At 47.3% G+C, this 21302-nt stretch overlaps 7 protein-coding genes and 1 long non-coding RNA gene across 10 annotated transcripts; 4 read left to right on the top strand and 4 right to left on the bottom strand.

The window, feature by feature from the left end:
* The first annotated feature begins 40 nt into the window (after positions 1-40).
* LOC9641470 (dihydrolipoyllysine-residue succinyltransferase component of 2-oxoglutarate dehydrogenase complex 1, mitochondrial) lies at positions 41-2289 on the top strand. Of its 2 annotated transcripts, none has more exons than XM_024672365.1 (13): positions 41-168; positions 229-277; positions 366-405; positions 458-528; positions 587-658; positions 740-795; positions 850-894; positions 959-1216; positions 1275-1369; positions 1424-1514; positions 1574-1684; positions 1743-1937; positions 1999-2289. In XM_024672365.1, the coding sequence occupies exons 1-13, from the start codon at positions 85-87 to the stop codon at positions 2188-2190; spliced, it is 1359 nt and encodes a 452-aa protein (XP_024528133.1). In that variant the 5' UTR covers positions 41-84; the 3' UTR covers positions 2191-2289. The 2 variants fall into 2 exon arrangements, with proteins under 2 accessions (XP_024528133.1, XP_002960980.2); XM_002960934.2 differs by having other exon boundaries at positions 226-277.
* Positions 2290-2328: 39 nt separating this feature from the next.
* On the top strand, positions 2329-4985 carry LOC112345479 (pentatricopeptide repeat-containing protein At5g16860-like). 2 transcript variants are annotated; one of them, XM_024672350.1, is made up of 2 exons: positions 2329-2433; positions 2488-4985. In XM_024672350.1, exons 1-2 carry the CDS (start codon positions 2414-2416, stop codon positions 4901-4903), a joined length of 2436 nt encoding a protein of 811 aa, XP_024528118.1. In that variant the 5' UTR covers positions 2329-2413; the 3' UTR covers positions 4904-4985. The 2 variants fall into 2 exon arrangements, with proteins under 2 accessions (XP_024528118.1, XP_024528124.1); XM_024672356.1 differs by having other exon boundaries at positions 2337-2433; positions 2484-4985.
* A 1374-nt stretch (positions 4986-6359) lies between these two features.
* LOC9655835 (BTB/POZ domain-containing protein 7) lies at positions 6360-7983 on the bottom strand. The gene is made up of 3 exons (XM_024672980.1): positions 6839-7983; positions 6707-6785; positions 6360-6657 (listed from the first exon to the last, which is right to left on the bottom strand). The coding sequence occupies exons 1-3, from the start codon at positions 7981-7983 to the stop codon at positions 6619-6621; spliced, it is 1263 nt and encodes a 420-aa protein (XP_024528748.1). The 3' UTR covers positions 6360-6618.
* Positions 7984-8240: 257 nt separating this feature from the next.
* LOC9655834 (40S ribosomal protein S30) lies at positions 8241-8722 on the top strand. The gene is made up of 3 exons (XM_002960933.2): positions 8241-8299; positions 8357-8494; positions 8585-8722. Exons 1-3 carry the CDS (start codon positions 8296-8298, stop codon positions 8629-8631), a joined length of 189 nt encoding a protein of 62 aa, XP_002960979.1. The 5' UTR covers positions 8241-8295; the 3' UTR covers positions 8632-8722.
* A 463-nt stretch (positions 8723-9185) lies between these two features.
* LOC9655833 lies at positions 9186-12925 on the bottom strand. The gene is made up of 12 exons (XM_002960285.2): positions 12648-12925; positions 12063-12342; positions 11925-12000; positions 11745-11801; positions 11573-11689; positions 10905-11513; positions 10409-10839; positions 10246-10345; positions 10094-10153; positions 9956-10039; positions 9773-9889; positions 9186-9709 (listed from the first exon to the last, which is right to left on the bottom strand). The coding sequence occupies exons 2-12, from the start codon at positions 12152-12154 to the stop codon at positions 9413-9415; spliced, it is 2040 nt and encodes a 679-aa protein (XP_002960331.2). The 5' UTR covers positions 12155-12342; positions 12648-12925; the 3' UTR covers positions 9186-9412.
* A 1513-nt stretch (positions 12926-14438) lies between these two features.
* On the bottom strand, positions 14439-15179 carry LOC112347149. Its single transcript, XR_002992676.1, has 3 exons — positions 15103-15179; positions 14883-15059; positions 14439-14800 (listed from the first exon to the last, which is right to left on the bottom strand). It is a non-coding gene; the product is annotated as an uncharacterized LOC112347149 (long non-coding RNA).
* Positions 15180-15574: 395 nt separating this feature from the next.
* On the bottom strand, positions 15575-17253 carry LOC9641469 (probable arabinose 5-phosphate isomerase). The gene is made up of 4 exons (XM_002960284.2): positions 16529-17253; positions 16025-16248; positions 15783-15972; positions 15575-15730 (listed from the first exon to the last, which is right to left on the bottom strand). The coding sequence occupies exons 1-3, from the start codon at positions 17132-17134 to the stop codon at positions 15816-15818; spliced, it is 987 nt and encodes a 328-aa protein (XP_002960330.1). The 5' UTR covers positions 17135-17253; the 3' UTR covers positions 15575-15730; positions 15783-15815.
* A 77-nt stretch (positions 17254-17330) lies between these two features.
* LOC112345660 (pentatricopeptide repeat-containing protein At4g02750-like) lies at positions 17331-19577 on the top strand. Its single transcript, XM_024672918.1, has one exon. It carries the CDS (start codon positions 17331-17333, stop codon positions 19575-19577), a length of 2247 nt encoding a protein of 748 aa, XP_024528686.1.
* The last annotated feature ends 1725 nt before the right edge of the window (positions 19578-21302 follow it).

Here is a 21302-nt window from a genome sequence, read left to right as displayed (position 1 = left end):
CATTTGGTCTTTATGTTCCACGTGGCCTAACAGGATTAGGGGCGCCGGGCATAAGCCCTAACTCTGGGATCTAGGTCTTGATTGATGGAGCGCTGTCGAGCTCGTCTCGCGCGGAGCCGCTCGCCGCTACTGCGATGGTATTCCGCGGCCTCCAGGGATCCCTCTCAGGTTTGTCGCATTTCGATCGATCCCCCGAATTCTCTCTCGAGCTGTCTGTGTTTGCAGCAGCGCCTGTGCTTGCTCCACCTGAGGAGCTACCTCCACACGGAGTGTGTAGGTACGCCGCCGCCGCCGCCGCCTTTGATGACCGCGATTGCGCTGTGGTTTGACTGGAAATCGTGCTTCTTCTGTGTGTCTTTTGCCAGATTCTCCGTTGCATTTGCGGCGATCGCAAGTATGGAACAGGTATGGGTCATGGAAATCTCGCGGCTTTTGTGTGAGTGTGGCATTTTACCAGGAAAGTGGTGTTGTTGGATCGACTGGAATCGGAGTTCCAGAAAATCCCGAGACGGGGATTTGCTGCTGGGGGTAAGCTTCAAAGCCGAGCCCCTCTTTTCTGCCGATGTTGATTGTTCTCACACAACAGGGGAAGGTGATATCATCGTCCCTTCAATGGGAGAGTCGATCTCAGATGGGAGCTTGGCTTCTTTTTCTAAGCGTGAGTATCACGTCTTGCTTTTACTCCTTTCCTCTTTTTTTATCGTGAGGCGAAAGCTAACCTCCTTGACAAATATCACAGAGGTTGGGGATGCTGTTAACGTTGACGATGTGATTGCACAGATAGAGAGCGAAAAGGTTTGGATTTTGTTTGCATTCAAGTTAACGTTGCAGCTCTTATGGGGACTCTAGGTGACTATCGATGTTCGCAGTCCTGTTGCTGGCACTTTGAAAGAGGTACTATGCTTTTGTTTCTTCTGGGGTAGTGGAAATATATATATACTTTTTTCTTCTTCCACAGATCGTTGTCAAAGTCGGCACGACAGTGAAGCCGGGCGATAAGATTGCCTTTGTTGCGAAAGGGGATACTTCTGGTAAATCTTCCGCTCCACCGCCGCCACCACCAAAGTTTGAAGAAAAGCCGTCGCCGCCTCCCAAAGAGGCAACAGCAAAGTCAGCTCCACCTCCTCCGCAACCGCCGCCGCCGCCGCCGCCACCGTCCTCACCGCCGCTGCCTTCAACAGAACCACAACTACCTCCCAAAGAAAGGGAGCGACGAGTAAGCGTTTTCCCATATGTCTCTAGGGACATCAGTAACTATTGTATTTTTTCCACAGGTTCCCATGACGCGCATCAGGAAAAGAATTGCCACTCGTCTAAAAGATGCTCAAAACACCTTGGCGTTGCTCACGACTTTCAACGAAGTTGACATGTAAGAGTAGTATTTGTTTAAGTCGAGCGCTTATAGGAGGCTTTATGAAAACAGGACAAATGCAATGGCTTTGCGTGCAAAGTACAAGGACGAGTTTCAAGAAAAACATGGAGCAAAGCTTGGGTTCATGTCGGTGTTTGTCAAGGTATTCGGCGTGGATTGCTTAATTCAAGAGTTTCTTTTTGCTGACAGACGTCATTTTAGGCTGCTGTTAGCGCTTTGCAGGCGCAGCCCGTTGTAAACGCTGTGATCGACGGAGATGACATCATTTACAGAGACTACGTCGACATCAGCATTGCTGTTGGAACTCCAAAGGTATTGTCATGTTCTCGGAGACTCAAAAACACCAATTTTGTTTTTCCACGTTGTGCAGGGCCTGGTGGTGCCCGTGGTCAGGGGTTGTGAGAAGATGAACTTTGCAGATGTGGAGAAAACAATTGCCAAGCTCGCGAAGAAAGCAAACGACGGAACCATTACTATCGATGATATGGCCGGCGGGAGCTTTACCATCTCCAACGGTGGAGTATACGGCAGTTTGATCAGCACACCCATTGTCAATCCTCCTCAGGTTTGGACCTTCACATCTCAGAAGACCTTGTTTTCATTGAATTTTGTTTTTGTTTTTCCAGTCTGCTATTCTCGGAATGCATTCCATCCAGAAGCGTCCCGTGGTGATTGGCAACGAAATAGTCATCCGACCGATGATGTACATTGCTTTGACATACGATCACAGGCTGATCGACGGCAGAGAGGCGGTTCTTTTCTTGCGGCAAGTCAAGGACGTGGTTGAAGACCCAGCTCGTTTGGTTCTGGACCTCTAAAACGATCTGGTACGCGGCTTTGATTTTTATCTAAATTTTTGGATCCGTAAATTTCACTCGCAATAAAACTTAACCCAGTAGTGTTGTGTTTTTCCAGTTCATAGCTTTTCTTAATGTTTTTTGCAGAGAGAAGTTAGGGCCCTTTATAGGTAAAAGAAGAGAGGCGAGTTTCTGTGAGTATGGCGCGGCATTTTGGTATGTTTTCTCTCTTCCAAGAGAAAGGATGAGCCGGCACTATCAGATGTAAGCCTCGAATTTTTTCTTTCATTCTAGCATGCTTAACAACAGTGAAGCCAGAGAGACCCACATCCTTGCGAACTTAAGCGAGGAAGGCAGGACAGGAAGCTTGGTCTCTCAGCTGAGAGCTTGCGGCAGCTCACGAGATTTACAGAGAGGCAAAAGACTTCACGCAGCGGCCGTGAGATGTGGCCGGGAGGATTCAGACATTTACGTTGCGAGCTCGCTGCTAAACATGTACTTCAGGTGTGGAAGTGTCAGGGACGCCGAGGTGGTGTTCCAGGGAATTGCTTGCCAGAATGTGGTGACTTGGACGACGCTGGTCTATGGATACAGTGAGAATGGACAGGGAAGCTTGGCTTTGCAGTGCTTCTACAGGCTCCAAGAGGAAGGCTGTAAGCCAAACGCTCGGACTTTTGTGGCTGGAATCAAGGCTTGCAGCAGCGTTGCTAAGCAGGAAGAGCTCGAGGGTGATGGACAGGAAGAGCTTCCGAGAAAAGAAGCAGCACTTAAGGCAGGGATTGCTGTCCACTTGCGAGCTGGGAAAGCTGGGATGGATACAGGGATCTTCGTTTCAAATGCGCTGGTGGATATGTACTCCAACTGTGGAAGCATGTTGCTTGCTCGAGAGGTGTTTGAGAAGATCAAGCTCCCGGATGCGGTGTCGTGGACCTCGTTGATCATGGGCTACGCGGAGAATGGAGAGGAGAAGGTGGCGCTAGAGATGTTTGAGAGGATGCAGAGAAGGGAGAGCTATTGTGCTCCAAGCGCTCGGACGTTTGTTGCTGCTCTCAAGGCTTGCTCCGGCCTGGTAGCCGAAGATGGGCAGAGGCTTGCTGCTTTGGAGAAAGGCATGGCTCTTCACTCGCAAGCTGCTTCGTTCGGGTTTGATCTGGATGTGTTCGTCGCCAACACTCTTGTGGACTTGTATGGGAAGCTCGGGACGATGCTTGATGCTCGGAAGGTTTTCGACCGGATGGTTCGTCACACAGTGGTTTCCTGGACCGCCTTGATTCTGGGATACGTTGAAAACAACGAGGCCGAGGCTGCACTGGATCTCTTCCCGAGCATGATCGCGTCGAACTCCCGGCCGGACGCGAGAAGCTTTGTAGCGGCAGTCAAGGCTTGCACGGGCGTAGCAGCCAAAGAGGATGGATCTCGAGTCGATCATGGCAAGCAGCTTCTAAAGGTGGCGGCGCTGGAGATGGGGATGTTCTTACACTCGGAGGCCGTGCGACATGGTTTCGGCTCGGCCTTGGTGCTTGGAAACGCGCTGATTCACATGTACGTGGAGTGTGGAAGCCTCGTTGACGCTAACAAGGTATTCGAGAGGATGAGGCTTCGCGATCTCGCTTCGTGGACTGAGCTGATGCTTGGCTATGCAGAGAGCGATGGAGGGGAGCTGGCTCTTGGCCTGTTCGAGCAGCTCGTCGATCGAAACGGCTGTGCTTCGTTGGACGGCCCCGTCTTCGTTGCTGCTCTGCAGGCGTGCTTGAGCTTGTCGGAGAAGGAAGCAGGGACTGCAATGGATGGCAAACTTCTCAAGGCGAAAGCTCTCGAGCGGGGTATGGCGATACACACCTTGGCAACCAAGGCGGGGCTCAAACCCGACGACCTCGCCTTCGTTACAAATTGCCTGGTGGATCTCTACGCGAAGTGCGGCAGCATGGCGGACGCAAGCAGCGCGTTCCTCTCGATCGACTCGAGCTCCCGCGGGGTAGTGACCTGGACAGTGCTCATACAGGGACACGCCGCGGCCGGAGATGGCGTACTGGCTTTGGAGATGCTCCAGCGGATGAAAGCCACAGGCATCGCCCTCGACGTGAAAGCTCTCGCCGCGGGGCTCAAGGCTTGCGAGGCCATGGCGGACGTGAGCGCTGTCAAGCTACTCCACTGCGAGATATGCCGGCTGGGGATGGAGAGCGATCCGGTGCTCGGGACTTGCCTGGTGAGCTGCTACGCGAAGTGTGGGAGCCCGGCCGACGCGCAGCAGGCATTCGACGCGATGCCAAGCCGGGGCGTGGTCACCTGGAACGCTCTTCTCGCGGGATACAGCCACCAGGGAATGACCAGCCGAGCTCTCGGCCTCCTGGAAGCGATGCGAGAGGAAGGCGTGCGACGAGACGCGGTGAGCTACCTCTCGGTGCTCACGGCGTGCAGTCATGCTGGGCTGGTGGACGAGTGCCGGGAGAAGTTCGAGGAGATGCGCAGGGAGGAGAGGGTGGAGGCCAGGATCGAGCACTACCACTGCATGGCCGATTCGCTGGGGCGCGCGGGGGAGATCGATGAAGCGGTGGCGATGGTGAGGGGGATGCCACTCGAGGCGAATGAGGTTACGTGGAGGTCGGTGCTGGGGGCTTGCGCTCGATCCAAGAATGTGGAGGTGGCCAAGGTTGCGTTTGAGCTCTCGGATCGTGCGAAGGACGATGCCTCTGGCGCGGGCTATATGCTCATGGCAAACACCGTGCAAAGTTGAGCGACAAACTATCTTCTAAATAATATTCTTACAAATTTTGAAAGCTAAGCCCTAATCTAAAAGGTCTCGATCTATTTAGGTCTGGGCAGCTGGCGAAGGATGACTGCTTTTCATCTTCCAAAATTGACAGGCTCTCGTCAGGGATGAAGATGGGCATTGATGGAGGTCCTTACAAGGTAGTTGATAACATTTGTGTAGATTCGTACAAGGCTTGGTGTACACCAATTGAATCGCCATGGCAGGTAAACTTCGTTGTTACAGTGCGGGACAGTAGGTTGGGATCTGTCTACCTTTACGGTGACCATAGTGATGTTCATAGGGGTTGTAGGATGGATAGAAAACAGGTTATCCTCACAGGCAGCATTTCATGGCTTGGATTTGCAAAAATGAGTACTATTTAATGAGATTGGGTAATTAGTTTTGTTGTATATGTAGAGATGAAAACGATAATCCAAATGAGTATACATTTGGGTGCAATGACTTCACAATCATTCCTTAGGTATGGATTTGGTTATCATAAGAAATTCCAAAAAATAGTTGTATGATGGCTCTTCAAAGGAGCTTGATATCCTGTACACTTCTAAGTCAGTTAGGCTGCCTAGACAGCCGCAGTTATCTCTGGAAGTGACCTACAAAAATGAGAGAAACGCTGGTAAAGGAAGTATCAGACTGGAAGAAGTCGGGGGCCTTCTTTCTCTTGGGGTTAAGACATAAAAGTAATAGAGAAATCAGAACAGGTACAAATAGCGATGTATTGGGTTCAACCATAAGTAATAAATTTCAGCCATTTCAGCAAAGAGCAAAGAAGCTTATTTTATGACAAAGACCAAATTGCAAGGTTCCCTTTCAGTTGTCTAACAGTGGACGTGGGAGAGGTTGACGACTTTAACGTCGAGATAAACTTACGAGATTTAGGAGAACGCGTAATTGGGTTACTTAAGGATGAAGCAGAAGAAAATCATAGGATTTTATGGTAGGATGGTGATATTAATGACACAATAATTCTTGCTAAACAAGAAACGAAGAAATGAAATAACACAATTCAGTGCATTGGAGTTATAAGAACTAGACTGTCCCTATGGTTTTGTAATAACTGTAGACCTTCGTTACATGTTATAAGAGAAAAGTTTTAGATCCACTAAACCATTTGCAATTCCAAATCAACCAAGGTGTTCCTAAAATGATTAGTTGGCATAACCCAATTTTATGTTCCATGAGCAAATTTAAAGCATTTTTGCAGCACTCTGATGATCAATCCATCATCTAAGTCCCAAGAGATTAAGGCCAAGACCAAAGTTGAATCTTTTTAATTCTAGTTTTCCAATATGAGTGTGAGAATAAAAAAAGAAGCTGCATTCTCCACTATTCTGTCAATATTCTCAAACATTGAAAACCATAAAAGATAAATCTAATATTCTCAAACATTTAAAACAAAAGCCTTTGTATAATCTACAAAGTCGCTTTGATATGGTGTCTTTTGTTTGTCATCTCCTCATGGTGTTTTTTGTCATGTCTCCTCTGAAGGATGAAGGGAATTCCATGTTTCCCCATGGTTTCATCCTTTTAAAATAAATAAGTGATGAATGCCAAGAGCTTTTTGCTTATGCATCCGTCTTTTCTTCCTTTTTTCCGGTTTAAAAAACGAGAGTTTTGCTTGTGATCCTTCCTACCAACCATCAATCCAAAACGACTGAAAAGCGTACCTCCTTCCGTTCCTACGTTCCGAGCTCAAGGTTAGCCTCCGAGGTGGAAGGCTAGTTCAAACGAAAGTTATAATCTCTAAACTCAGGAAGTGGTATTTACCTGGGCGTCCGAATCGTGTACGCAAAGACTAGTTCCGGAATTGGCTGTCGCAGCCACGTGCTTATACACCTCACGGCTCCTAAAAACAGCTCCATTAGTCGCTTGTTCTTTCTATCAAGCACGAAAACTTACCGGTGGACGTGTTTGACGCGGGGCTTCTTCATCCCAAACTCGATGATCCTCTGGATCTGTTTCTCCATTTCTTCTCGCTTCTCTATTGCTGCCCCCAGCCGAGCAACCCAATCATCTCCAGGATCGAACACGGTGTCAGGACGACACACTGGATCCACAACCTTGGCTTGGTCTCGTTGATAACGCTGCTCGATGTAGTCGCTTCGACGTGCAGCACTTGGATCGCGACGGCAGACAGAAGTTCTTGGCGGCTCATCTGCAAGCTCGTGGACGTGCTGCGTGGGAGCGAAGCCATGGAAGATCGGAGGATACTCCACCGTGCTTCCCCGGATCTCGTCCTCATAAGTTGGCACCTCCATCAGGTGGTGTTGAACTGGAGCCCCAACGATTGGATCCACGGGGCGGACACCGCCGAAAAATGCCGAAGGAGGCAAGCGCCTTGGAGGACTGGCATTTAGCTGCGACGGTTGAAGATGCTCCTGCTGCTTCTCTCGGACGAAGGCACCGAGCTTGTCCCTGAGCCGTGCATCCTCGATCTCGCTCAAGGGTATGATGCAATCTCGCTTGCTGCTGCTGCCATCGCCAGGAAAATGGCTGCTCCCGACGTACTCCACCAAAATGCTGTCAGCCACCTTGTCTCTCCTCCTCTTGCAGAGTATCCAGATGCTGGTGACGATGGCCACTATAGCAAGCAGGAACATGACGATGCCTGCCACGAGCAGCCCAGGCGGCGTCGCAAACGCTGCAGCTGCCGCTGCTGATGGCGATAACGATGCCGGAGGGGGAGCAATAGTGGAGGAGCTCCAGCCGAGTGACGAAGGCGGCGATGGCGGCCTTGGTTGCCATACTATCGTGTCGTGAGCGGGAGGTGGCGGCGGCCCAAACCTCCTTGGACGCCAAGTGATTGTATCGGAAGAAGGTGGCGGCCCTGTAGCTGGAGGATGGCCGCTGCTGTGCCTCGGCTTCGCTGGTGGGGACTTGGGCTTGACCGTCTTTGCTGGAGGCGGCGGCGGTGGCGGCGGCGGAGATGACGCCCTCCTTGGCGATGGTTTTTCGCTCTTGGGCGGCGGCGCGCTCCTCCTCCTGTTGTGTGCCTGATGATGCGACGGCGCCGGTGGCGGAGTGGCGGCGATGTGGCGAGCCATAGCGCTAGCGTCTTACCAGAGAGAAAAATGGAACTCACCGCTTCTAGCTCAAAACTCGCCTTTATATTAGGGTTTCTAGGGTCTAAATGAAGCACCTTTTATACCTTATGGCCGTTTCACCGTCAGATCTTTCCCCATCCGGACGGTCCAAATATTTTAGTTTGAAATTTTCATAAAGGTTTCTGGTTTAGGGTTACACTAATGTGATTAATTGAGGGGCCGTTCGATAATCCAATTCCATAAGGACCGTCGATCGGGGACACAAACTTAGGGCTAATTTAGGGCAGGGAGGGTTTTGCGTGCGCGAAGAGGATGAGTAAGTGGCCGCCGGTTTGAGAGCTGTGGTGCTATAGTTTGGTGTGGTTTGTCGCAGGTAAGGTGCACGGATCTTTGGCCCGGGCGGGCAAGGTGCGCGGACAAACGCCCAAGGTCCAGAAGCAGGACAAGAAGAAGAAGCCCAAGGGCCGGGCGCACAAGCGGGAGCAGTACAACAGGCGCTTCGTCACGGCGGGTGAGTGAGAATCGCATTCTCGAGAGCTGGAAAAGCCTCCATTCTTTCATTCTTTCTCCTTGCTTTTGCTCACGCTTCTCTCGTTTCCAGTTGTTGGATTTGGCAAGAAGCGCGGCCCCAATTCGTCCGAGAAGTAAAGAGGATGAGATTGATGTTCTAGAATTTTTGTTTTTTGTATGAAACGCGATGTGAGAGGTCACTCAATTGCAAGACACTCTTTAGTGTGGATCGTGGTTATGTTCTCTTCTAGCTAGAAGGCCTTCAAATTTCTCAATATCTTCTAATTATTACATGTTTTTGGGCTGGAGGAGACCACAATGCAATGGATGCAAATTGATTTTATTATCACTGACTGTGTGTTGGAAAAGATGTCCCAAGAGGAAATGTATGGAAAATGTGGTTCAACTCGTACGGTGGGGTAAGTCGTGCTTTTATTCCTTCCAGGATCTTCCCAATGTCAATTTTTCTCCATCAATGTGAGATTTACGTACTGGGCTTCTATTTCTTCAGGGTGACCATCACACTTTAAAAGGTCCCAAAACGTCCCTGTTTTGATGTTCTGGCCTCGGCTGCAAGCATGAGGCCCTTGCCCGAGCACAAACGTCAATGCCCAGTGAGAAAGATCGATCGAGACCCCTCTTGAATGAATGCCACTAACAGTTTTGGCGATAGCAACGGCAACTTCTTCGTCTTCGCGACAGTAAATGAGTGCTCTTTTCACTCCATTATATTGGCGATCAGTAAGTAATTTATATTGTACAGATACACAAAGGTGGCGGCGACGGTGGCAGCGAGGCAGCGGCGGCGATGGTTCTCTCCTTCTTTTTCTCTGTCCTGTGTCACAGTGACTTGATCAGGCTGATCAATCCTCGAGCTTTCCCCGGTTTGATTCTCTCTCGTTGGACTGGGCTTTTGCTTCTACGCTGTCAACAAGTAACGAAAGTTGAAGTCATATGGCATCACCTGGAGGGGCGGCGATGGCGAGCAGCGGCCGATGCATCTCTGGAGCTCGCGCTGGAGGTCGCCCGGGAGCTGGTCGCAGATCCACTCCACCAGGGACTCCCTGTCCTTCGCAAACACCCGCAGGTTCCAGTCGAGCAGCTTTGGGATGAGGACTTTGCCTTTGCTCTGGCTCACTCCCACCGCCGCCTGGAGGTACTCCTTCTTTGCGGCCTCCAGCTCGTTCTCCACGTCGCCAGCCGTGTACACGCGGACCTGGAAGAACGTTCCGTGATTTCTTTCCTTTTTTCTAAGACAGAAAAACAAAGACAAACTTACAGCTGGTGAAGACTTGCTACCGCAGCAAAGTGCGAAGCAGACAAGTGGCTCGGGCCACTCAAGTCCCAAGTTGTTCTGGATGTGTGCCTTATCTTTACTTGTTAGCTTTACAAAAGCCTGGCAAAGCAGAAAGATCCATCCATCAGCCGTGACTTGATTGGTATAGAAAAGAGAATAGCTTACTTGTTTTGAGTGGGAGGGAAGGCGGAGGATAAAGTGCTCGATTGCAAGAGCGTTGAGTGTGTATCCTCCGACATTTAGCGTTGCCTGGAGATGAATGAAAATGGGATTAGCAGATCAGACACACATCTATAAGCATACCTTCCGCATAAGCCCAACAACTTGATGAGGACCACAAGGGATCCCGTATTCGAGAAAAGCCTACACAAGCATGACGGAAGTGTGAGCGAGTGGAGTCGGGTGTAAAGCGAGAATTAAAAACAAGACAAACACGAAGCCGGACAAAAACTTACATGCATCATGCATGCGTTGTATACGTTAATCCAAAATGCCAGCTTCTGCTGTCGAGTCATATGTTGTAGATCGACCCCCGCCAGCTTGCCTATCAAAACTCTGCATCGATTGCAAGAAAGAAAAAAACTTAAGTATCTGGAAAAGATACAATCACAACCTCACCTCAGTCTCCGGAACAAGGATGCCGAGTTTGGTATCCTGCTGTAGTCAAAGGAATCGGCACCAATGTTCTGGAAGTGCCTGTAGGGACCGACGTCCCGAGACTGACATCCTTGGCAGCAGACTCCATATGGATCACGGTCGAGCTCGAGTGAGAAATCCGAGGCGTTCTTGGCCGTCGTGTAGCTGCTCGAGGACGAGCTCTTTGTCTGCGAGCTAAAGCTCGAGAATGTGGACCTGGAAATAACGGACGAGGCGTCCGAATCGGAGAGCGAGTACAGTCTCGTCATCATTCCGTAGATTCCCATCAGGCACTTCACCAGCTCTTCAGAGACCCTGTTTGGTCCGCTCAGCTTCGACTTCTCAGCAGAAGCAGTAGGAGTGGGAGGTTTTGCTGAGACTGTTGGAGCCTTAAAACTTGTATGAAGTTCGGTCTGTAAATAAAACCATACTCGTGTCACTCAACCAAAGAGCCTGAATAAACTTACAAATTACGTACCTTCGCTGTGGTGCTTGCTGGTAATAGTTCCTTGTCCGTCTCTTCTCTGGAAAATGTAACAGTCTCAACGTCCTGATTGGCTTTCTTGAGCTGTTGCTGCTGCAGATTCTCCTTCTCACGTTCTTCCTCTTGAATGACGGATAGCTTAACGTTCGGGCCGATCCCAAAGTACTTCTCCCTGACACCTTTCACGAATCCATTCGAGTTGAGCAGCTGAGACTTGTGTAAATTCCTGGCCGCGGCTTGATCCGGATTGGATACCTCGTTGGCTATAGACGCCTTTTGAACTTGCAAGCCTTTCTTCTTCACGCTTTCAGTAGCCACTTCCTGCTGTTGCTTTTGTTGCTGGTGTTGTTGGTCATCCTTTCTTACCGACGGCAGTAGCTGTGCGATCAAAACGTCCTTCTTCCCTGCTGCTGCTCGCTTATCTCCGGCCGAAAACAGCTTGGCTTTCCTCAAGCTGGCCGCTGCATCGGCTTTCTGTTGTGCAGAGAACATTGACGTGTAGACGGCTTCATCGGTTAAATCCTGTTGTAAGCACAGTACACGGTCCTCCAGCCGCACCACCTCTTCTTCTAGAACTGCTACTTCGGCCAGGAGCTTCCGGGTCTGCAGCAAATAAATGAACATATTAATGCCTTTGCTCAAATTTAACTCTAGAAGCATACCTTAGCCGGAAGATACTGTGGAACTCTGGGTATCGCCCCGATTGGTCGATTGAAAGCTCGCTGCAGTGCCTTGTGGACATTTTCCTCCTGGATCAGCTTCCTTCGCAACCCTGCGACCTGACAAACACACGACAAAAGATATCAACCATATGAATCCAGAACGTAGACATACATCTTGCTCCAGCTCAATTCTCCGCTCCCTAAGCCCATTCCTTCGCCCGACAACGACCTTCGAACAGAAAAAATTATCAGATCTCGACTGATCACGGGAAGGCAACAAGAAAAAAAGGAAAAGAGAGAAAAAAAAAAAAAGTACTAGCAAAACGCGCAAGGAGCAAGAAAAGAAGCTTACATCGTTTTTGCTCCCGACTCTGGTGTGCCTACTTCTACCTTGCAGCATTGACACTCTCTCCGGTGCATAAGCTGCTCTGAAAGATCACGATGGAAACAATTGAGAAGCTTTAAATTTGCGGCAAGAAGAAGAACTCACCTTTCTTGGCGAAAATCCGTGAATCCCAATTTTATATCAGAAGAACCCAGGCCCTGGACAGCACTCCACGCCGCTGCTGCGCGAACCCCCATTCGCGAATTCGTATTCTTCGCTTGCGACAAGGCTTCTCCTTAGCATCTTCAAACTCAATGAAAATCAGCACCGTGTTGTTCCATCCATTACTTTCTGGCCAGACGCTACGAGGATCGCCGCCGCAGCTGCCCCTGCCGCTTGCGCGAATGCCCCAAATTTGCGATCTCTTCGTACCGTAGAGGGAAATCTGTCGGTGGAATAATCAAAGGATTTGTCCAGTTCTTAGCTCCAGCAAGGAAGAAAAGGAAAGAAAGAATCAAGCGATCACTTCGACCAAATTCTCGAGAAACAGGATATACGCAACCAGGACGAGGAGCTACGCTATAATCACTGGTACTGCCTCCAATCTTTTTCACATTCGTTCACGCCTTTGGGAGAAAGAGGGACAGAGTACACGGCACAGCGATGAATGAATCGGAAACCGATAGAGGAATGAAAGCAAGAAATCAAGAAAAGAGAGGAAAGGAGATGATAGAAACCTCTCACGCTTACATTTACGATCACCGCCGGCGGGCGGCATAGCCTCCTCCACTCGCCGTGCTCGCACTTCCATCACCTGCATTGGCCGACGACGCAGCTCAGCATCTCCGCGGATCGATCGATAGCCGGGAATTTCCCCCGCAATTCAGATCTATCGGCGCAACGGCGCCTGATTAGCGCTCGAAATATCGATCAAGATCAAGATCGCGAGCTCGAGCTAGCCTAGAGCGCAAGAGAAATATGCCCGTTTGCTTTCCTCCCCGTGCTAGAGCAAGCCAGGGCACGCTTTGCTTTCCTCGCTTTGCTTTGGTTTGCTTTTTTTCTTTTTTACCTTTCACCTCTCCCGCGTGGCAACCCCGCCGCCGCTGACCGGTGGGTAATCTTGCCGACCGGATCTTCAGACCGGCGGTCGGCGCCACCAGATGACCGTTGAGAACAGCTCGGAGGTTCGATTCCCAGTACCCGTAACGAACTTAATTAGTTTGTGATCCGACCGGGGATCGAATCCCATCACTCTCAAAGAGCATATTAAAATTTCTTGTAGCCATGCAAAACAAACGCATTGAATCTTACATGAAAATTTTACATCCTCTCCTTAAAAACAAGGCATATGCAACCACATGGTTGTGAGAAGTTTACACTTAGTTTTTGCATTTCTTGGCCTTGAATCAAGGCTAATGTTTTGGGTATGGTAGCTTCCAAACATCCCCTAGGGAAAACAAAGTAATTTGTCTGAAAAGACATGCATAGCTAGAGCTAGGCTTTCTCTCAAACTATATAATCCTCTACAAAAAGTACACAAAGGGACAAGATCCCAAAACCAAATCAATTCAAATGTGCTGGTGTGGTGGTGTGAGCCCAGACTTGAGATCATCCATTGTTGTGTTTGTGAATAAAAAACAGTTGACCTTGTTTGTGAGTGTTGAGATTTGTTTTCCTTGGACAGCCAATTTGGGCCTGTCTCTGGAAATCTTTTGCTCCTCCCTCCTCATGGTGCAATTGCTTGCTTGGTGCCCCACCGCATAGCTAGCTCAATCCTGTCCAAGGAATAAAGAGGGATGGAGGTGGCCTGGTCATAGTCCACAGCCAAGAAAAATGGTCAGACAAAATTTTCACAGCATGCAACAGTGATCTAACTAATTTGCAGAGACAGCAGGCAGAGATATTGGATTAAAAAATTATGGGCAAAGCTGCCAATTCTCCATTCACCTCGAAAAGCTGCAATTTTTCATCTTCCTCATAATTTTTTCATATTTTTTCTCTGTTTTCCTGGATGGCAGTAACATCTGGGCTGAGTGGTCAGTTTCGCAGTTGCTAGCTGCTTCTGCTGGCTGGTGTAAGGTTGTAGAATGGGACCTGGTTCATGAAGTCCTGGTGTGTGCTTAATTCTCCTCTGAAGTTTCCCAAATCACCCAGGAAACAATACCTGGCAAATTTTCTCTTTGGCTCTGCTTTGGGAGTAAATGATTGCTGGGAGCAGCTGGTCCTGCCTGGCTGACTGCCCAAGAAGCAATACAAAGAAAACACCAAGAGCAGAGAATGGTCCTGATGATTCGTTTCCAGCACACGCGTGCACCATCCAAGTTTTTCACCCGCATGTTTTTCGTTTTTACTTTTTACACTGCAGCTGCTGGAGATCAAAAATACTTTGCGATAAAGCAGACAAAACATGATTCGCTCCCTCGACCCACAAGGCAAAATCATTGTGAATTGTTCTAAAGCCGATGGTGAAGATGATGAAAATAAGAATTCGATGGAGTGTGAAGGAGGGGCGATCGATCACCCAGTCAGTGTTGAGAAAACTTTAGAAAGCCAGCGAGCACATGTTCACCATTACTCTGAGGGTGGTACAAAATGCAAAAGGCCACCCTTTTAAGCCACAGCTTGTTTGTCCGTCGTGTGTGTTTCTAGCGTCCAAAGCTTTGAAACATGGGAATATGGACGGCTATATCTCCACAGTCCCTTCCAAAAGAGATCTTGAGAGAGGGGTACTGGAAACCAGCTTGCTTTCTCGTAGCGAATCTCTCGACTCCGGTGGCTTTTTATCTGTAAACCTCACGATCAGTGTCCGAGAACAATCTTATAAGAAAAGCTAAAGCGGAGCGACGAGCACAGGTCCTCGGGAGGAGATCTAGCCGGGCACAGATCACCAATCTGATATCGTACTGCAAGCGCAACAAAGAGAGTGAAAGAGAGGAAGAAAAAATCGAATTAAAACCAGCAGCAGCAGGAGCCAGAGCAAACTACCTGGCATTGTCTTCACAAATTAACAAATGCGGAGCTCCATCGCAATCAGCCCCCTGAATTGAGCCGAGCAATTGGTAGGTCTCGTTGACAGCGACTCGAGACAGCGGTGATCCTGATGTACGTCCAGAATGACACAAAACCCTGTTGGCGATACTGATCTTCCTCGCTGTCCATTTACTGTAGAGAGCTAGAGAGCGAGGAGCGAAAAGCTCTTGCAAACCTTACAACGGGGAGCGTTCGCCAGTTTACGCTTCTGCGAAGGATCAACGTTTTCGTTTTGCTATTTTTGTTTTTGTTTTTCTCTTTTTCTTCCTGGGAGCAGCCCGATTGTGAGAACTGATCGCCTTCCCTGTCTCTTGTGTGAGGAAAGTGATCAGTTCTGAAGCATTTAACTGATGAGTACCTAGCTTGCTTTACCAGTGAAGCTGAAAGAACTTGCAGGAGCACCATGCTCTTGTTTGTCTGAAGTAACACGAGATTCTCACGAGAGTTTTTCTTTTCGACTTTTCTTTCCTTGCCTGCCTGCACGAATTCTCAGCACGCCTTAGAAAATAAAAAAAGGAAATGAAAGAAACTGAGCTTTCCCGACCAGAGTAATCCATGCTGGTTATGCAGCCCCTGAGAGCTTTAAAACAAACATCAGAAGGCACACGGAAGTCATACCACAGCAGATCTGAGTGCCGAAAACAATATGCCAACAGGGCAGAAGGATAGTTAAATTCATTTACCGGTAAGTACTAAGAAGTGGTCCATATGATAGCGAATAAACGCCTTCGCCTGAGAAAAACTTACAAACCGAGAAGCGAAGTTGTATGGAGTACAAGTGTTATTGTCCGGCAGCACTTTTCCTAGAGAACCACAGTTTCGAAACTCAGTATCTAGAAGCCACCGAGAAATAACCTGTGTGTGTGTGTGTGTGTGAAGGTATATAAGTCACAGGCCAGCGGAAACCAAGTCATGAAGCTTAACGATGCCGATTACAATGCCAGTTTCGTCCACCACGGGAAGAAATGTGACGGGGGATGGAGGCCCTTCCATTATCTGCATGGCATCGACAGCCATCGCATTTGCCGTTGTTTTTCGCGGAGATCTGGAGAAAGAAAAAGAAAACAGCTATGACAACGTGGAGGTTTCCTGCATACCTGTTGCACATCTCCCCGACAGTCAGCTTGAAAACCTCCTCCCTCTTGGACTTGAGTGCTCGACGGAGATCACCATCGGTAAAGGTACCAAGAAGCTGCCTGTTGTCGTCGACGACGAGAAGACAACCACAGCCCTTTGCAGAGAGTTCCAAGAGCTGCTCCATTATCAGATCGTTTTCCTTGCATAGTGGAAGTTCGTCTCCTTTCTTCATGACATCTCGAACCTTGAGATGGATGATGGAAAAAAACCGTCAATCTACGATGGTAAAGATATAAACAAGAAAAACACGCAGAAAAACGAAGAGAAAAAGCAACAAAACAAAGAGAAAAGAGACAAAAGAAAACAGAAACAAATAAAAATCCGGTAACCAAGTAGCTACGCTACGAACAAATCAGACCAAGTCTTGGAGGAGAAAAAAAACAACTTTGAAAGCCGAGATACGAAAACAAACTTACAAACCAAGCAACAAGAGAAAAGAGAAAGAAAAGGAAGAAATCACGTACTCGAAAGATGAGTCTCTTGCCAATGCGACCAGCCGGATGATTGAGAGCATACTCCTCCCTAGTCAGATTCTTCGCTTGCATGAGCGCAATCGCCACCGTATCGCCTAAGAGCATCTGGATGGCGGTGGAAGTCACCGGCGCGAGATCAAACGGGCAGAGCTCCCTCTCGAGCGGCAAATGGACGTGCATGTCACACACCCGGCTAAGCTGCGAGTTTAGCAGCGAAGAGATCCCCACCACGAACGCCCCTCTGGCTCTCAAGCACGGCACCAGCCTCAAGAGCTCCTCGGTAGCGCCACTCTTGCTCAGCAACACCACCAAGTCCTTGGATCCCACCATGCCAATGTCGCCGTGCAAGGCATCCGTGGGGTTGAGGAACACCGACTTAGTGCCCGTGGAGACGAGCGTCTGGGAGATTTTCTGGGCGATGTAGCCGCTCTTGCCCACGCCGGAGAAGAAGACGACGCCCTCGGCGGCCAGGCACAGGTCCGTGAAGGCCTGGATCTGGGCGTAGTCGAGATTGGCGAAGAAGAAATCCAGGTACTTGTGCTGCTCCTCGAACAGCTGCTTGATCTGCGCGGTCCCGGAGACCGCCAGCGCCCCCATTTCGATCGCGAGCGCTGGGGATTCAAGCGCGCGCGGATCTATACCTGGATGGAGAAATGGCGCCTCCCAAATCAAAATTCCTCGCGCCTTGCCGAGCTCACTCTCACAGTGGAATGCGTCTGCCCTAAAAACTTCGCCGACGTGGCAGAATCTTAAAGGTACTGGCGGCATATTCGACTTTTTAAAAAATCATGATATGCTGCTCAAGCTTAGTGGACGCGCGAGAAGCCAAGAGGCCCAGCGGCCCTATGTAGAGAAGGAAGTGGTCGATCGCTACGCACGGGTGATAAAATTGTGTGGAGTCTCCAAGAATCTCTCGCAAGCCACACAGCTCCACCGGGAAATCCTTCTCCAGGGACTAGATGGCAGCAGATATCTTTGCAATCTCCTTGTTGACATGTATGGGCGGTGTGGGAATCTCGAAGAAGCTTGTTCTGTTGTCTCCAACATGCCGGATCCGAATGTTTTTACTTGGAACATTGCCCTTGCAGCAGTTGCCCGGAATGGGTATGTTTTGGAAGCGGTTTTTATATTTGAAACCCTGCCGGAAAAGAACATTGTCACCTGGAACATCATGGTACAGGCATTTGCGAGAAGAAGAAATCTGCAAGAAGCTAGAACTTATTTCGACAAGATGGAGGAGAGAGACCAAGTTTCTTGGAACTTCATGATCTTTGCATATGCCCAGAAAGGAGATATTTGCGAATCGAGAAAGTTGTTTGATCTAAACCCGTGCAAGGATGTTGTCTCGTGGAACACCATGATCACAGCATATGCAAAGAACGGGGATATTTTAGAAGCTCGAAAAGTTTTTGATGAGATGCCAGTAAAAGACACAGTCTCGTGGACGGCAATGTTTACTGCTTACGCGGAGAAAGGTGATTTGGATCAAGCAAGGCTGTTGTTCGACTCCATGCCAAATCGAAACACCATGGCTTGGAACTCGATCATTGGAGCCTATGTTCATCACAAAAAGCTGGAGCAAGCACAAGATTTTTTTGACAAAATGCCAAAGCCGGATGTAACTTCATGGAACACTATGATCACAGCTTATGCCCAAAGTGGTGGCCTCGTCAAGGCAAGAAAGATGTTTGATGAAATGCCTCGGAGAGATTCCGTTTCTTGGAATGCAATGCTAGCCGGGTATGTCCAGCACGGGCTCGTCAAAGAGGCAAGTCTCTTCTTTGAGAAAAATCCCATTCGTGACGAAGCATCATGGAACACTATGCTTGGAGCGTATGCCCAACAAGAAGATATAAAGGCGGTGGAAAGGTTCTTCAATAAAATGCCCAAGAAAGATGTGATCTCATGGACGACAATGGTGGGAGCATACGCTCAAAGTGGCGATTTAGATCAAGCCAAAGAAACGTTTGATTCAATGCCACAAAGAAATAACATGTCCTGGAACACGCTCATCGCCGGTTATGCTGAGCGTGGCGACTTGGAAATGGCTGGAAGTGTGTTTTCCGCAATGCCTTCCAAAGACACAGTAACTTGGACGGTGATGGTCGTGGCCTACGCTCAAAGTGACCGGCTTGTGGAAGCTAGAGCCATGTTTGATAAAATGCCCCACCAGGACGTGGTTGCATGGACGAGCATGGTGACGGCCTACGCCCAAAGCGGGGATCTAGTCGAAGCCCGGCACTTATTTGATAGGATGCTCGAGAGAGACGTGGTGTCTTGGAACGCGATGATCGAAGCTTATGCTCGGCGTGATCAACAAAAGGAATCAATGAGGCTCTTCGCAACAATGGACTTGGAAGGGTTTCGAGCAAACCAGCAAACTTTCCTCGCAATCCTTGAAGCTTGCACGACTCGCTCCGTGCTGGAAGAGGGCACCTTGATCCACGGAGAGATGATCCAAGTCAGGCTCGAGGCTGGAACTCTGGCTGGAAACTCGATCATCAACATGTATGGCAAGTGTGGAAATTTGGATGCAGCGCTCGAAATGTTTGAGAAGATGGCTGGAGATAGAGACCTTGTTACTTGGAACACCATGCTCTCAGCATTTGCCCAGGCTGGGTGGGGCAAGAAAGCCCTTGATTTCTTTGGAAAGATGGACATAGAGGGCATCCATCCGGACGAAGTCACTTTTATGAGCATCCTCTCTTCGTGTAGTGCGGTGGGATTACTGAAAACTGGAATCAATCACTTCGTTTCTATATGTGGTGACTACCACCTTTTCCCTATCTTGGACCACTATGTGTGCATGGTTGACCTCCTTGGACGGAGTGGACGTCTTGAGGAGGCGGAGGACTTGGTCAACTATATGCCATACGAGGCAGATAGTACGGCGTGGTCAACTCTACTCGGTGCATGTAAAATGCATCGGGACACGGTCAGAGCAGCCCGAGTGTTTGAGATGGGCAGTCATTTAATCAAAGAAGAGCAGTCAGCTCCATATGTATTGATGTCTAACACAATTTTGTCGATGTCAAATTAGACATTCAGCTGAAAATGATGCTTTCTCTTTTACTTTTAAAAGTAAATACACAAATAAAATTAATATACAACAAAAAAGATTTTAATCATAATTAAAATATCAATATCTGTTCTATCCTGTTTTCTTCTTATTTTCTCTTGTTGATACTCTTACCGTTGCTTCTATGTAAATCCTTTCATGATATATAATCTCAATCTTTTTAAAATTTTCAGTAAAATGGGAGAACGATGTAGTACCATAAAATATATTTTTTGTATAGCATTATATAATTTATTATCATTTTACTTGATTATTATTTTGGTATTTTCTTCTCCATTAATTATCTTCTCTTTCATGTAGATATTTTATTTATGATTAAAATATTTTTTGTTATTGTGGTATATTAATTTCACTTGTGTATTTACTTTAAAATTTCTTAAGATAGAAATGGGTTCTTTTTTTTTAGCTCCAATCAGATTTTAATACTGTGTGGAAGTCATATCAAGTGTTAGAGCAATATAATATAACACTTCACTCATAACTCCAATAAATTATTGAACACCAACTACTTCTTGGTTTCAAATTAAATTTTAGTATGCTAGCAAAATTTAATAACATATGATCTAACTTTTGTGGCTTCCTCAACCAAGTTAGACTTCAAAGCACTAATTTTCTACTTTAACTCATGGGATTAATTTTACTAGGATACCTCTTTCTTGGTTTTCTATATTCTTTAGAACCTTTGATCTCTTTGTTTAACACTTCACTAGCATGTTCAACAATACTGATCAAGAGCACATCACCATTAATAACTTGTAACAATTGCACTATGTTTAACATCAGAGTTCTAAATGGTCACCATTAATATTTCATAATACAATGTAGTTCATAAGGGATATTTCCACCTTGTCCTTTGTGAGGATATCAAAGATCTCATGCTTTATTATCTAAATCTAATATCTTTCATGATTACCAATGTTTTTGTTATTTATTTTGATAATAAGAAGAATATTGATTGAGACATCATCATTAAACTTTTGTTCCTCATCTAATGACCATAGTCTTGGAGCAACCAACACATGAGTAATATGTTATTGCAATCAAGATTGAAGTCACATATTAATAGTATCTTTCTAATGCTAAACAACAATATCTAATCAAGAACTACCTTTGGATATATTATAGCAATATAGATCACTTATAGGAGTAATGTCCTTATCCTTGCACTTGCTATTAGGCTTATAGAGAATGAAAATATTCAATTCAATTAAAGAAAATAATTTGAAAAACAATCTATAAGGGTTTAGAGGGAGAGGACCTATAAAAAACTGTATTCTCTTTTCCAATTGGTTAGAAGTTTTAGAATACTTAGAGTTAATTATTTTTACATTTGAGTAGTACCCAAGTTGAGTGACCTCACAAGAAGTTCAAATTCAAAAGTTTATATTTGATATTACAGAGGTCTTAGATTTGACTTTATTGATTAATTAAAGGAATCACATTATATGGTAAAATTGATATATAATATATCTAATTTGCTCCAATTGGGTTCAACCTAAGGGGTAAGGTGTAAAAAAGTTAAAGCTTTTGGGAGAGCTGCAATTCTCAGCTTTTGTTCACAAGGGTATGAACTTGTAAAGAAGCATGATGAATTGTAAGCAGAAAAAAAATTTAAAAATTTAATAGATGATCCATAAAAGTTCAAATCATCTACAATCTTTTGAATTAAAGTTTAAAGATTCATAA

The sequence above is a fragment of the Selaginella moellendorffii genome, unplaced genomic scaffold (assembly GCF_000143415.4).
Source record: "Selaginella moellendorffii unplaced genomic scaffold, v1.0 SELMOscaffold_0, whole genome shotgun sequence".
NCBI classification, from domain to species: Eukaryota; Viridiplantae; Streptophyta; class Lycopodiopsida; order Selaginellales; family Selaginellaceae; genus Selaginella; species Selaginella moellendorffii.
This window is presented reverse-complemented; position numbering and strand designations above follow the sequence as displayed.